Raw genomic sequence first — 15,938 nt, 5'->3', positions numbered from 1 at the left:
TCTATTTTCACAAAGGGCCAAGTCTCAAAATTGAATGAGCATGGTTTACAACACAAGTCACTTCATTTGGCAACAATTTAAGCAAACCACAATCCAATATGGAAACCACACGAATTTGATTGAAACAGAAATCAGAGATATTGTACAGCACACTCCTGATCAGGTACTACTGCTGGGTTACTAAAGGATTACCTCTGTCTCCAACGGTGTTATATCATACCTGATAATGTGACAGAAAGTCTTCAATTCAACCACCAACATTCCTTACTTTGTACAAAAGATACAACACATCAAGGGCCAGAGGGCCAAAGGGCCTGTACTGTTCTACAAAATGTGTAAAATAAACTTCTGTTGATGGCTAGGGATGAAAGATGGCCATGGAGATGAAGAAAACCAAATAAGCACGTTCTACCCTCAAACTATTTTCAGCTGAAGAATTCCAAACAAAAAAAAAATCAATATCCTTGTCAACCACTGAGTTCTATTACTTCACTTCTCAAAGTCACTGCCTTTTGTTTGGGGATGCTCACGGCGCGCCCTCTGGTATCTTACTCAAGTGAACAATCTTTACATGCAAGCTCAGGAAACGGCTATTAAACTGTGATGCAGGAAGGGGGCCACCTCCTCCTGCTTGTATTCCATCTTCTCCATGGTTTCAACATTCAAAAGGTGGTAAAAATCCTTAAATAGAAATCAGGGACAGCTGATTTGATGTGCAGAACAAAGGAACACAAAGCTAGCTTCCAAAAATATTGGGGACAATCCTCCTGCCCAATGAGCTGCTCTAGCAGCACAGCAGGCCAGGAGACCCAAGTAGAGGCCATTTTCAATGCCATCAGTTCCACGCCAGAAATCAGCGCGGAGCTGTGTAAATTTTAATGTAACCTACATACAAGTAATGGGCCCAAGACTGAAGTCAGTGGGCCCACTAGCACCTCTTCCCTCCCCCACCAGGAGTGTTGCACAACCACTGTTTACAACAATTCCCCATTAATTTATGGTAGGGAGGGGGACTTAGAGGCCGTCCCAGGAGGTCAGAGTAAGGGATGTCCCTGGACATTGCCAGCATGGCCCCCAGCACTTTCCAATGGGCAGACTTTGCCAAAGAGGTGGGGAAAAAAATCAGCAGGGGTGGGGATCCCGCTGCCACTCTGCATTGGAATCAGTGATGGATGGAGGTCAACAAATGGGAGGCCAGCACTGTGCGCACCTATCTCCGCGCTGACAGATAAGCACATGCGCAATGGCCTGCTCAGCACTATGCTGTCAGTGGGATCCTCCAGTGGGAATAGGCCCCGCTCACTAACTTTCAGAGTAATTCACATGAGGACATGAGTGTGGAAGATTCATTTTGAAAATCCTGCTATAAAAACCAACGGAATTTACTCTAGTTTTTACACACATACGGCACAGAATTTGAGAGAATCCCACCCACTGTACACTTACTAGAATTTATGGCCAGTTGGGTTGAGGAACATGGGCTCCAAGCACTAAATAGACATGATAACATCTAATGTCAATGAACTACCCAGATCTAGGACTGTTTCACCTCCTGCCTTGCAATACTACAGAGTATTAATGGCTTACTTTGTCTGTTTTAGCCTTTTTCACTCTTGACAAAATGTCCTATAAAAAAGAAAAAAGTAAATCAGCAGGGATTTGCAACAAAGCTCAATAAGTGCATTTTAAACTTTTATCAACATAGAATGCAAGAGACACTGGCCCATAACTTCCTAATTCCCCAGCGTCACATTGGGGTGGTACCCCAACAATGCACAGGAAATCCCTTTAGTAAGCTCCCATGCAATGGCTTACCTAGCAATTGCCCAGAAATGCTAACTTCCTCTGGACAATTGCAATGGGGTACTACCCATCTGACAGAAGCGATTGAAGTCGCTAACTTTGGACGATTCTATCAGTTTTACCCTGATAATAACTCTGAAGTTAGAAGTGACTTTTTTTCCTTCATCCTTCAGAGTAGCTATCTAAACAGCCAGACCGAGCCTTGCAGAGCACAACTGTCCAATACCATGCTATTAGTTATTATTAACAAACTTTAATGTGAACAGCAATCAATATATGGTAGTACCATATATGGAATGTCAAAATTGCTGATTAAATAATCAGACACTGGTAAAATACAGGAAGGATAGGATTTCTTGAATCTCTGCAGCAGTTGCTGGTAACTGCACCATCAAAAGGATTTTACCCGACAATGGGCGAGCGTTAAAAAGAAACACGGAGGTTCAAAAGACAGAATAATCAGTGGAGGGATTAAGATACAAACATGATAATAAGATGTAAAAACCTTATTGAATTACCCAAAATAGGCAGTATATTTAATAAGCAGTATTTGATGGTATGGGCAAACAGCAAGACCAACTGACAAATTTAGGTGGCTTTCCACGCAAATATTGACAGTATACATAGGGACTGTATGTGAATTTTACAAAAATATACAAGACACACAAGACTGGTTAAGCACTTGATATTAAGCAGCCAGCTTGACAGGGAGTTGTCTAGTGAATAGAGACAGCAGACGTAAATGGAAGTTTTAGCATAGATGAGACATGGCTAGTTTATGAGACGTGGGAGTCACTGGCACTTACGGTCACCCATACTGTTGTGTCCAGAAACGCATATTGGGATTTCTCATTTTCCATTGATAGAATGCTTTCTGGATCGGAGGACAAGCTGATTGATATTTTGCGCCAAAGCTCAAATTGGGGGGCCAGTGCAAAGGTGAAGAGTTCAGAATACAGATAGATTGGCACAGTGGCACGTACAGGTTAGTTTAAAAAAAATGAAGTACTATATTTTGGGAAACTAGAACTCCAGGAAGATTTGAAAAAACTAGTCTTTATTCGATAGAATAAAGTAAGTGAAGGAGATGACAATTAAGAAGTTTCAAATTCAGGAATCATCAGACAAAAGATCAAACTGAATTAAATCTCTCTCCACAAATGCTGCCTGACCTGTTTTTTATCCATTTCAGATTTCTAATACCTCAGTATTTTGTTTTTGCATCAGAGTAACTAGCGTGTTAAGGAACTAGCAGTAGACAAACAGGCTAACTGCTTCCTCTATGCTCTATTTCTATACCTTCAAAAAATTTTGATAAAAAAAAACCTGGCAACAGTGGAATGAAAGCAGTGGCAGACATTTCACTATACAAGAGATGCACAAGATCAAGTCTTGGAGGCAGAATTCTAACAAAATCACAATGGGCAGAGTCACATAATTAAAGACGTCACAGCTTCATTTAATACAAATAACACCAGGACCAAGATATTATTTATCACCTAAAGGGACAGACATGTTACCTCCTTATTGATGTAATCAGAAAGATTGTATGTTTCTCCTTCTCTTCCCCTTTTCTTCTTTACTGCTAAACATTTTAAAATCAGAAAGCAGATACAGGTTGGATCTTTGAAAGATGTACATACTCCACAATGCATAGAAACATTACAGACTTGAGCAATTGAAGATTTCATACACTCAGCTAAACACTGTAACACTGAAGATGGCAGTGCATACGAAGATTTCAAAGTCATGCTGCTAAAGATGGAAAACATGTTCAGAACCTTGGTCCGGCCACATATGGAATATTGAGCAGTGTTTTATAAAAAAAGACACACAGGAGAAGTTGCAAACATGTTAACAGAACTGTAGTCATTCCCAGAAGGAAAGTGAAAAGTTGGGTCTCTGAAGTCAGCCACGGGGTGACCTAAAGGTCTTTAAAATTACAAAAGTTGTGCATACAGTAAAGTGTTTCTGCTTGTGTGGAAAAGCAAAACTCAGGTCATCAATCCACGATGAGTACCAAAAAACAGCTTAGGAAATTCAGAGGAAAACCCCTTTTTCTCTGGGGCATACACACGGTGGGTCGTGCATGGGCTGCTCTTGGATGTTAAGAGTAGCCTAGTACTTCGCGTCGTTTGTGTACACTTAAAACTGGACCAGCAGATGGGCACCACGACAGCTCAGTGACTATCACTGTTTGCTGCGCAGATACATGGATTTGGGCCAGTGACTGTGGGAGTTTGCGCATTCTCCCTGTGGTTGCATGGGTTTCCTCCCACACACCAAAGATGTGCTCTTAGGCTGACTGGTGTAACAAATTGTCCCTAAAGTATTCTCCCCTTAATCTGGTTTCCAATGGGGGTACCATAAGCATAGACATGGGTCAAGGGTGGAGGAGGAAAAACATGTTAAGATGGTGGCACAGGCTCGTTGGGCTGAAGGGCCTGTTTCCCGTGCTGTGTTGTTCTTTGTTGTTCCAGAGTGTTGATAATGTGGAACACTCACCCACAGGACAGCAGTTGAAGGAAATAGTATAGACACATCTAATGACAAGATAAACACAAGAGAAGGGAATTGAGGATTGTGCTGACACAGGTGAAAGAATGAAAGGAAGCTCAAGAGGAACACAAACACAAACACAGTCTATTTTTGCACTGACTACACAAGTCTATGTTGGTTACAAGATCAAGGGAGATGGAATAAATAGAAACACAGCTCCATCTTCAAACAGAAAATGGGACATGTTTATATTTATACAGGCAAAACCTGTTGTTGAACTTCTCTTGGTGCCTAATTAAAAAAGTAATATGGGGATATGGTGGAGAGGTGGATTTGAGACCAGGGAGAGATCAGCCACGATCTGATTGAATGCCTATCTCTGTTCCTAATCTCTATGTTTCTATGTGAGCTCTTATTACTAATGGACATTGTAGGAGATGAAAAAGGGTCTTCAGTGAGATTTCAACTGATCGTCATTCAGGTTATCAACTTGCATACTGTCAGTGCTCCTCATCATATGACAAAAACCCATATTTCCAAATGTAATGCAATTTCCTAACCGGTTCTAGAATAAATGCCAAGAAATGGTGCAGTTATCCCATCTAGGAATATTCTGTGATCTGGACATAAACTTGGCAAACTGCACCATTATTTCTAGGCAAAAAAAAATTCATTCAATGATTGCAAAAGTCTGTGTTTGTGGCTGAACAATTGGTTTTAAATATTGTGTCAAATGATTTCAAGTGTTAATCTAACGATGGAGATACAAATCTGCATACTACCAAAGACATCTTGGGGCTTGTATTAAGCTATTAAAGCAACAATTCTGCCTCACATTTTCTGCGCAAGCTAGTCAGGTCTGAAACTATAACACTGAAGGGTATGATAAATTTAACAGGATTTCTTTTCTTAATGATACTACCAAATGAAAAAGTATTACTTCATTTAAATCAAAAGGCACTGAAAAGTACTTAATTTAATTAAATACACCAATAGTATTTTGAAGCCGCAAGAGCCTTGACTGAAACTGTCAACATATTTCTATTTATTCTAACTGGAAGATGTTGAATGAATACAAGTACCCAAATGAATTGCTTGATTCAAAGTGGATTAAAGTGCTTCTCAATAGTCAGGTTGTGATGGTGCTATCAAAATAAGCTCATTTTTTGATAGGAGCACAGAACTCATACCACATGATATAAAGTGTCTTACTCTGCAATGATGAACAAACATACCTGTTTCAGTTTCTTGTATTGGGCAGTTGTCCCCCTTCACCTGGGCACATGCAAAATAAGAGTCAAATTTGTTGCTTCACCTTCTAAAAACACAACCATTCTTAAAAAGCCACCGGTTTAATACAGATTCCATACACTACTTAAAAAAAGAGACAGACATCCCAAACCTTGCAACATTTGAAAGAGTTCCATTCTCATTATGCAGAACTCCAGGAACATGACTTGTGGTGGAGAGTTTAAATACCCAAGGAACAAATTATAATTGGGAAATTTGGCAGGAGAAAGTCAATCAAAGAAATTAGGTAATTACTGGGGAAGCTACTGAAGCAGAATAAAGGAGTCCACAGGAACAATGAAAATTGACTTCTGGAGGAAAGCAGGAGTGAGGAATTGAGGGAGAAGGAAGAGTTGATTAACAGAATAAATGAGTATTGAATAAAGAAAGCTTAAAAACAGAAAAGAGCTATGGTATAATATACATGTTATGAAAACTTGTCCATAGCACACGGTACAGCAGAGGAAAAAAAGTCAGACTTGGCCCAGTGATTGCAACCTCTCAGAGTTAGAAGGTCATAGGTTCAAATCCAATCTAGTACAGGACTAAAGGACTGCTACACTGTCAAAGCTGTTTTTCCCCAGGTGAGACATTAAATCAAAGTCCCATCTTTCTCCTCAGGTGAACGCTGAAATCCTCTTCAGTACTAAGTTCTTCAAGTCTCTTGGCCACTATGTAATCAAGATAACTCAGATACATTAATGGTCATTTATCATGCGGTTGTTTTCAAACCTGTAAGTTAATCAATGTTATGCGCAAATTGGCTGTTGTGTTTTCCTAGCACTTGGCGCTTTTCAATAGTCAGGTTGCGATAGGTGCTATCAAAATGCAACATCATTCTTTATATTAGGGGAACCCATACCATGATGCTCTGCTCCCAAGGAGAGATTTGTTTCTGCAGGGATTTGAGAACAAGGAAAGTGTTGTCACAGGTAGTACCTGACACAGAGCTCATTAGATCTGGTCAGTGAAGAGTAGATAAACATCTGATGCAGGTAGTTAAATGGCCTGTTCCCAAAACATTCCTGATTCTATTTTACACTCCTTCACTTTTAACATAATTGATTTCGTACACCTTAATAACTTTAATAATCCCCCAAATACTGTCTAGTCGTTACCATCTGAGTAGTTACCAGCAGCATTTTCTTTTTTTCAAGTTTTGCTTTTCTGTGCTGCTCCTGTTAGAAATAAAGACATTATTTTCTTAGTAAAGAAGTGTGACAAAGAAGGTATTTTAGCTTAACACCTGCATATAACTTTTTTAAAAACTAAAATCAGAGCCAAATTCACCCTTCCTTCCAGCATGACATTTCAGCAAGTGACTCTAGAAAGAGATTTATATTTTATTCTCCCCTTCCCCTCCTAGAACTAATTTCATGCTCACACAAGCAGTTAACCATTTGAGACAAGTCAATGAATATGTTTTTACATGCAAGTCTTTCACTGCCAGGTAGAAATGAACAGAACCTGGTTTTGTTTCTGTCAGACAGCCATACCGACACACTTTCCAGCAAAGATCAAGTGTTCCAACCAATTACAGCCTTATAGAACATAGAACACTACAGCACAAACAGGCCCGTTGGCCCACAAGTTGCGCCAATCATATCCATACCTACCAGGCCTATCTATAACTCTCAATCCCATGTACTCATCCAGAAGTCTCTTAAAAGACCCCAGCGAGTTCACCTCTAACACCACCGATGGCAGCCAATTCCACTCACTCACCACCCTCTGAGTCAAAAACTTACCCCTAACATCTCCTCTGTACCTACTCCCCAGCACCTTAAACCTGTGCCCTCTTGTAGCGACCATTTCAACCCTGGGAAATAGCTTCCGAGAATCCACCCTATCTATACCTCTATCAGGTCGCCTCTCAACCTTCATCTCTCCAGGGAGAAGGGACCTAGCTCCCTCAACCTATCCTCATAAAGCATGCCTCCCAATCCAGGCAACATCCTTGTAAATCTCCTCTGCACCCTTTCAATAGCTTCCACATCCTTCTTGTAATGAGGCAGCCAGAGGCGCACAGTACTCCAAGTGGGATCTGACAAGGGTCTTATAAAGTTGCAGCATTACTACATTATTGTACTCCTTCATCCCACTGGACCTGCCAAAATGGACCACTACACATTTATCTGCGTTGAAGTCCATCTGCCACTTCTCCGCCCAGTCTTGCATCCTATCTATGTATCACTGCAACTCCTGACATCCCTCCTGACTATCCACAACACCACCAACCTTCGTGTCGTTGGCAAACTTACTAACCCATCCCTCCACTTCCTCATCCAGGTCATTTGTGAAAATGACAAACAGCAAGGGTCCGAGAACAGATCCCTGGGGCACTCCACTGGTGATTGACCTCCATGCAGAAAGAGACTCATCCACAACCATTCTCTGCCTTCTACAGGCAAGCCAGTTCCATCTGTTACCTGTTCCAAAGATACAGAACCAACTTCAGTCTCATCTAACTCAGCTGAGAGTGGCTTTAGTGGCTGTGTCATTGTCTTTATCTCAAAACTTAAAAGAGCAGCAAGATTATTGCTGCATCATTCAGACTGCTTGACCAAGCCATCAAAAAACAGAGTCCCAAACCTTCAAACTGAATCAACAAATTCTTCCAAGTTTCAAACTGAAAACGAAAGCAGTTAAATGGTAGAACATCACAGAATCTCAGAATTCCTACAGAGCAACAGGAAGCCATTTGGCCCATCTAGTCTGCACCAACAACAATCCCACTAGGCCCTACCCGCATGTATTTCTCCTGCTAATCCCCCTGACACTAAGGGGCAATTTGGCATGACCAAACATCTTAACCCGCACATCTTTGGTCTGTGGGAGGAAACTGGAGCACCTGGAGGAAACCCACAGAGACACGAGGAGATCATGTAGACTCCACACAGTGACCCGACACCGGAATTGAACCAGGGTCCCTGGCACTGTGAGACAACTATGCCACCCTGTCAACTTGGTAGAAATGTTGAATTCAATTCATAACATAACAGGGAACAAAACAGCCCAAATAGCCCATTAATCATGCCTCTCCGAAGGCCCATACAGCCTTTAACTGATTGGGAGGAAATGAAATGTCCAGTCCATATACACTCCCCTCTATCATGAGCACCACCATCCGCCCATTTAAATCTCCTGAGCAGAAAGTTCTGAATCTGTCCAAACTTTCAAAAAAAAAACAAAAATCAGGAAATGCTGGAAATACATTGCAGACCTGCCATATAACAGAAATAGGCTAACAATTCAGATGGGATCCTTCGGTCAGTGTTTTTGATATCCAGCCATCATTTTCCTTAAAGATATCCATTCAACTTTTATTTTTCATTATTCATCCCTGATCAAGACAGCATCCTCCCCCACCACCATATATGTAATCAAACTAGCACACAGAAATTACCTCCAGCTGTTGTTGTTCCATTTTTGTCAGTAAGAACTTCGAGTAAATGTTACTCTTCTCCAGTAGGTGCTGCAATCGCTTATAACGCATTTCGTGAGAGTCTTTTTCCCAGAACATTTTGGCCTAGAAAAATAAGTCATGAAAAAATTCAACCAATAGTCACACAATACAACTATTCATTTCGACTTTCAACTTCACTTACTGAGAACGTCAATTTAACCACAAGAATCTTTCACAATTAAGAGCATGTCAGGAACAAATTACCCCCAGTAGAACCAAAAGTTACCCATTGGAATAAATTGCAATCCTTTCACTGCAAAACTGTTCTAATTTGATGCTTGAATAGGTTACTTAGACAATTGATCCTATTTTACCATTCAGTGCATTTATAGCTGTTCAATTTTTAGCTTTAACTCCTTTTCTGTCTGCTCCCACCACCAGTCCATAACTCCTCTGAAAAAAAAATTAAAAATCTAAATAGTCCAGTTAAATAATGACCACTGCTGTGAAAAATAATTAATTTCACAGCCAAAACTAAAATTCCTTATCATCTGATTTAAATGGAGCCCCCTTATTTCTGAACTGTCCCCTAGTTTTAATTCCCAATCATCTCAGCAAACACCCCATCAAGCCTTAGATTGTAGCATTTCCCAGTGACAGATGTTAGTTTGCCTATAAAACTCTTGCTTTGTTTCCCTTCTTGAAGGAGTGTTAAATTTGTGGTTTTCCAATTCACTGAGACCATTCCAGGATCGAGGGAATTGTGGAAGATTACAACCAATGAATTCATTATCTTCACAGCCAATTCTTTTAAGACTTGAGGATACTCGGCATCAGGTCTAAGGGCACGTCAAGCTAACGGGTCCAAAGGCTAAGTAACTTATTTACTGCTCATAATTGTTCCAAGTTCCTCCCCTTTCCCGCTTGATTTTCTATTAATGGATACGATTGTGGGTTTTGCTGCAAGGACATATACAAAAATGTCTGTTCAAAGTTTCAGTTTCCCATTATTAATTCCCTAGTCTCACCCTGAGGAAACAACACTCACTTTAGCTACTCTCCTTACACACACCTTGAATTTCTTCTTAGCTTTCACTGATTTCTCCGTCATGTTTTAGTCAACTTTTGCTGGTTTCTACAATTTTTCCAATCTTCATAGAATCCCCACAGCACAGGAGGCCACTCGGTCCATCGAGCCTGCACTGACCACAATCCCACTCAAGCCCCCATCTCCACAACCCCATTCATTCACCGTGCTAATCCCCCTGACACTAAGGGGCAATTTAGCATGTCCAATGAACCTAACCTACATATCTTTGGAATGTGGGAGGAAATCCACACAGACACGGGGAGAACATACAAACTCCACACAGACAGTGACCTGAGGCTGGAATTGAACCCAGGTCCCTGGTGCTGTGAGGCAGCAATGCTAACCACTATGCTGCTCACAGTGCCTCTTACGACCCTCAACTAATTTGTGCTGCATTGCACACATTGGCTGTCCATAGGATACCACCCTTAACTTCCTTAGCCACAGACAGATTATGGGAAGGATGCACTTTCTTTTTCAATGGGCACGGCATGTATCTGTCTTGAAAAAGGCACCTGCCTATTCACAGCAGCTTCAGAAGACAGTTCTGTCTTGGCCAATAATCCTCCCTTAACCAACACTAACAAACTGATTACCTACTCGTCCACTTACTATCGTAGGCCTGCCCACCTACAGCAGCAAATAAAATTTGAAATGAGTTACTGAACATCCTGAGAATGTTACGGGGCATTAGAATAATATAGCAAATTTGAAATACAGGAGGCCATTCAGCCCATTCATTATTGAAAAGGACAAATATGCAACATTTCAGGGAGAAGGCAGAGGGAGCAGCACTATGGAGAACTAGCACAGAAATTAGTTGAATGATCCTATGTGTACTACAGCAATTCTGCTCTAATTCCACATTCAATCTGTATCTCTTATGAAATGCATTGAGGGTTTTGACATCTATTATATTTCAGGCGAGTGTTCTAAACTAAATTAATTAGCACCACTGTTTTCAGAAAATATTTCTCAGCTTTCCTCCAATCTTTCTCGTAATTACTTAAAACCCATGTCACTGGTTACTGACAGTTCTACCAAGCATAGTAGTTCATTCCTATCCATCAGCTAGGCCTCTCAGTTGTACACGTATAATGTAAACTCTCAATTTCCTCAGTACCAAAAACTTCAATCTAACCAAAAGCAAAATCCTGCAGATGCTGAGAAACAGAAAATGCTTCTGCAGCAGTTAACATTTCAGGCCAATGACTAAAGGAAAACATCCCATCTATCATGTTAACTACCTTCCGGTTAGCTTCAGGGATCTGTATACCAGGCACCCCAAGGTCCTCTTGTTCTCTTACATTTCTCAGTATCTCACCATATATTGTGAAATCCCTTACTTTCTTTGCCCTCTCCAAATATATTATCTCATTTCTCTGGATTGAATTCTACTTGCCACTTTTCTGTCCACTCTGCTGATATCACTCTGCAGTCCAATTATTGCCTTTTTTGAAAACTTCCTCATACTATCTATATTGAACTCTAAATCATCAACGTATACTATCAAAATAGGAGAATCTCACAGAGCATTGCCAAACTTCAGTCTTCTAGCCACAAACCTTCAGTCTACCATTTCTGCTAACAGCCAATTTTGGATCCAATTTGCCATTGTATCCTATGAAAATTTACCTTTTTTGACCAATCTGCCATGTAGAATTACCCCAGCTCGTTGTAACATTTTTAGCATATTTAATGACAAAAATCATATATACCAGCATTATAAAAAATATGTGACCCTGGGCCAGAGATATATTTGGATAGATAACCAAAAAGTTAGATTTAGAACAGTGGCTTAGAGAAAGAGAATTTCAATCTAGCGAAAGTGAAGCAATGACGATAGAGCTCCAAGTCAGGATGATGTGACTCGAAGGGGGAATGTGCAGATGACAGTGTTGCCTTGTGTCTGCCATCCTGTCCTGGATGGTAAGAGCTTGAGTTTGGTGGCGAGAGCAAATACTGATGATGGTGGACGGCCTGTTGTGTCCTAGATGGTAACAAGCTTCTTCAGTGTTGTTGGAGCTGCACTCATCCAAGTAACTGGAGAGTATTTATCACACTCCTGACTTGTCCCTGTAGATGGTGGACAGGCTTTGGGGAATCAATGTGCAGTTACTGCAGAACTCCCAGCTTTTGACTTGCTCTTGGAGCCACAGTATTTATATGGCTGACCCAGTTCAGTTTCAGACCAATGACAATCAAGGATGTTGGCGGCAAGGGACTGAGCAACACAATTCCCAACCAATGATGCCTTGGAAAAGCTGTCAGACATTTGAATGTATTTATATTGCATTAATTTGATCTTTCTCTACACCCTAGCTATGACTGTAACACTACATTCTGCACTCTCTCCTTTCCTTCTCTATGAACTGTATGTTTTGTCTGTATAGTGTGCAAGAAATAGTACTTTTCACTGTATATTAATACATATGACAATAATAAAATCAAACTCAGGTCCCTGGCACTGAGAGGCTGCAGTGCTAACCACTGTGCCACCCATCAGCATGCTTTTGTCAAGTGGAGATCATGTCTAACAAATTTGATTGAATTTTTCGAGGTGACTAGATGTGTAGATGAGGGCAATGCGGTTGATGTGGTTCATATCAGTTGGGCTTTTGACAAAGTTCCACCTGGGAGACTAATGAAGAAGCTAACAGCCCATGGGATTTAGGGCTTAGTTGCAGAAGGCAGAGGATGTATGATCAGTAAATTCACAGAAGACAAAAAAAATGGTGTGTATATAACGATGAGGAAAGTCTTAGATTACAGGGAGCTATACACAGGGTGGTCACATGGGAGAAACAACCGTAAATGGGATTTAACCCTAAAAAAAGTCAGGTGATGCATACTGGGACAACTAACAGTGAAGGGAACACACAAAGAACATGTGGCCAAATGGGCCATCTAAAATGGCGATTTGTAAAGCACTCTGGGACAAATGGGCAAGAACTAAACCGACAGGCTGCTATTTAAAGAGAGACACAAACAGGCTGCAACCCGAACGAGTGAGTAAACAGGATATGGGTTATCTCCAGGATGAGAGAGACTATGTGGTCACACTGGGTGGTGTACCAGACATAAGAGCACTGTGAATCTTTATTTAGGAGGGAGGTATGTGACCTATGTGCCTCCAGCAGCTAGACATGGCTGCTGGTGACACACGTAGAGATCAGTGTGGTAGCACCTGATTGGACTCATCGATCAGACAGATCAAATCCTGATCAATTGATCGGCAATGGCCAAAAGGGGTGTAAAACCAAACTGGGTATAAAGGGTGCTGCACAACCAAGAATCAATCAACCTCTCTCTCTCTGACCCCACGAACGAGCTAGAACAATGGAGACCATCGCCAACGACGACCAGCACGAGGAGAGCCACCACATCCGAGAAGGAAGGAAGACCAGAGCCAGAGTGCCAGATCAGACCACACAGATGACTACCACCAAGCGCACAGATAAAGGCCAATATCTACTTGGGTATTTGCCTGTCACACAAAGTCAAGTCAAGGTCTTGTATTGGACTTGAACTTTAGTATTTTCCTGTAAGATAACTTATTGTTGGTCAGGTGAACGATTTTGATTGTGTGGGTTTAAATAAATATTGCTTGTACTAACAAGACGTCTACTTGTAGTTATTTGTCCACCATATAAGGATTAAAACAGACTGTGCGGCAGGCAACAAACATTAAGATGCTAGGAAGTACAGGGGATCAGAGGGGCCTGGGCTGCATGTCTGGAGATTCCTGAAGGCAGAGGAATATATAGGTAAAGGTGGTTAAAAAGGCATAAGTGATATTGCCCTTATTAGCCAAGGCATAGAGTACAAGCACAGGGAGGTTATGATAGGCTGTATGAAACATCTGTTAGGCCACAAATAGAGTACTGAGATCTAATAGAGGTGTATAAAATTATGAAGGGTATAGATAGAGTGAACAGAGGTAAGCTTTTTCCCAGGGTGGAAACAAAAATTACGAGGGGCCACGGGCTTAAGGTGAGGGGGAGGGCGAGGTATAATTCGGAGCTTATTTCGTCTTACTTCTGAGCTTCTGGGGATTCTGTAAATGTCTGTCAAAATTTTTGTTTATTGATGTCTTTTCTTTTACTTCACAGGTGATTCGGTCCGCCTTGTTGACCAACAAGGGGCATACACACGGTGGGTCGTGTGAGGGCTGCTCTTGGATGTTGCTTCGAGAGTTGCCTAGTGCTTCACGTCGTTAGTGTACGCTTAAACTGGACCATCTGACAAGCAACACGACAGCTCAGTGACTATCACTGTTTGCTGTGCAGATACATGGATTTGGGCCGGTATCGGCAGGAGTTTGCACATTCTCCCCGTGATTGCGTGGGTTTTCTCCGGGCGTTCCGGTTTCCTCCCACACCCCAAAGATGCACTCTTAGGCTGATTGGTGTAACAAATTATCCCTAAATTAGTCTTCCCTCAATCTTCCCCAGTAGGTGTAGACAAAGGTCATGGGTAGAGGAGGGCACTCAATGTTAAAATGGCAGCTCGAGCTTGTTGGGCCAAAGGGCATGTTTCCCGTGCTGTGTTGTTCTTTGTTTGTTCTGTGTGCAGTTTTGGAACATCAGCCTTCTCTTTAGTGCTGACTGGGTTCTGCCATCATTGAGGATGGGAATGTTCATGAAGCACTCTCTCCAGTTAGCTTTCTAATTTTCTACCACCTTTCAGAGCCAAACAGGGCAGAACAACAAGTTTAAATCTGATTCTTTGGTTGCAGGATTGCTTAGTTCTATTGCATCCTGTTTCATATTTAGCCCATTTACAGTCCTGTTATAACTTTAATAGACTAGCAGCTCTTTTCTCTATGTCTAGTGCTGCTCCGATTCATCGAACGAGGCTTGGCAGCAATTAGACTGAGGGATATGCTGGGCCACAAGGTTACAAATCTGTTATTGATACCCAGAGAGCCTCAATGATGCCCAGATCAGTTTTACATCTCTCTCATTCAGCAATGACAGTGCCACACCACAATGGAATGTGTTTGCAGTGTAAGGACAAGGTTTCATACCTACAAAGACTCAGATGATCACTACCAATATTATCATGGTTACATGCATCTATGTCAGATAGATTGGTGAAAATGACGTTTTCCCTCGTATTGCCACACTGCCAGTCTGGAAGATATGTCCTTCAGGCCTTGGTCAGCTTGTCAGTAGTAATGCTACCCAAGCCATTCTTGGTGATGGACATTGAAGATCTCCATCCAGAGTACCTTCTGTATCCTTGTTACTTTAGTGCTTCTCCCAGTTGGTGCAAGTATGGATTCATCAGCTGAAGGAAGGCAGAATTCTTTGTCTGAATTTGACTCGAGGCAGTGAGGCTTTCGGTAGAAGCTGAGTTTTGAATGGGATGAAAACTGAATTGAATGCAAGGCCATTCAAGGAACCATCAACCACTCGGTACGGATCAGGAATTGTATAGGCCAGACTTGAAAGGTCAACAGAATTCCTTACCCAAGGACATTAGTTACTCGTCCATGTTTATCTATTAATTTTCTGTTCTATTTCAAACTTTGATTCTAAGGTCACGTTCCCACTTCTCCATCAAGCCAGTTTAAATCTTTAGCAACAGCACGACCAAACCTACCCTTCCCCAAAAGGTAGGGGAGTCTAAAGCTTGAGGGCGTAGGTTTAAGGTGAGAGGGGAGAGATACAAAAGTGTCCAGAGGGGCAATTTTTCCACAGAGGGTGGTGAGTGTCTGGAACAAACTGCCAAAGGTAGCAGTAGAGGCAGGTACAATTGTCTTTTAAAAAGCATTTGGACAGTTACATGGGTATGATGGGTACAGAGAGATATGGGCCAAATGTGGGCAACTGTGATTAGCTTACG

At 41.5% G+C, this 15,938-nt stretch overlaps 1 protein-coding gene across 2 annotated transcripts in view; it reads right to left on the bottom strand.

Annotated features, from left to right (window-relative positions):
- The window catches only part of hells (helicase, lymphoid specific), a 61,109-nt gene that overhangs the window by 39,516 nt on the left and 5,655 nt on the right, over positions 1-15,938 (bottom strand). The window contains exons 4-8 of one of the 2 annotated variants that reach the window (XM_080205399.1): positions 8,999-9,121; positions 6,726-6,770; positions 5,538-5,577; positions 3,324-3,388; positions 1,588-1,626 (exon numbers count right to left, since the gene is read on the bottom strand). In XM_080205399.1, coding sequence (XP_080061525.1) covers positions 1,588-1,626; positions 3,324-3,388; positions 5,538-5,577; positions 6,726-6,770; positions 8,999-9,121 — 312 coding nt within the window. Of the gene's footprint in view, positions 1-1,587; positions 1,627-3,323; positions 3,389-5,537; positions 5,578-6,710; positions 6,771-8,998; positions 9,122-15,938 lie in introns of both variants that reach the window. The other variant, XM_080205400.1, reaches the window with a different exon arrangement.

Source organism: Carcharhinus amblyrhynchos, chromosome 17 (genome assembly GCF_965287045.1).
Source record: "Carcharhinus amblyrhynchos chromosome 17, sCarAmb.v2.hapA, whole genome shotgun sequence".
NCBI classification, from domain to species: Eukaryota; Metazoa; Chordata; class Chondrichthyes; order Carcharhiniformes; family Carcharhinidae; genus Carcharhinus; species Carcharhinus amblyrhynchos.
Note: the sequence above shows the minus strand (reverse complement) of the source record. Positions and strands in the feature narration are given on the sequence as shown.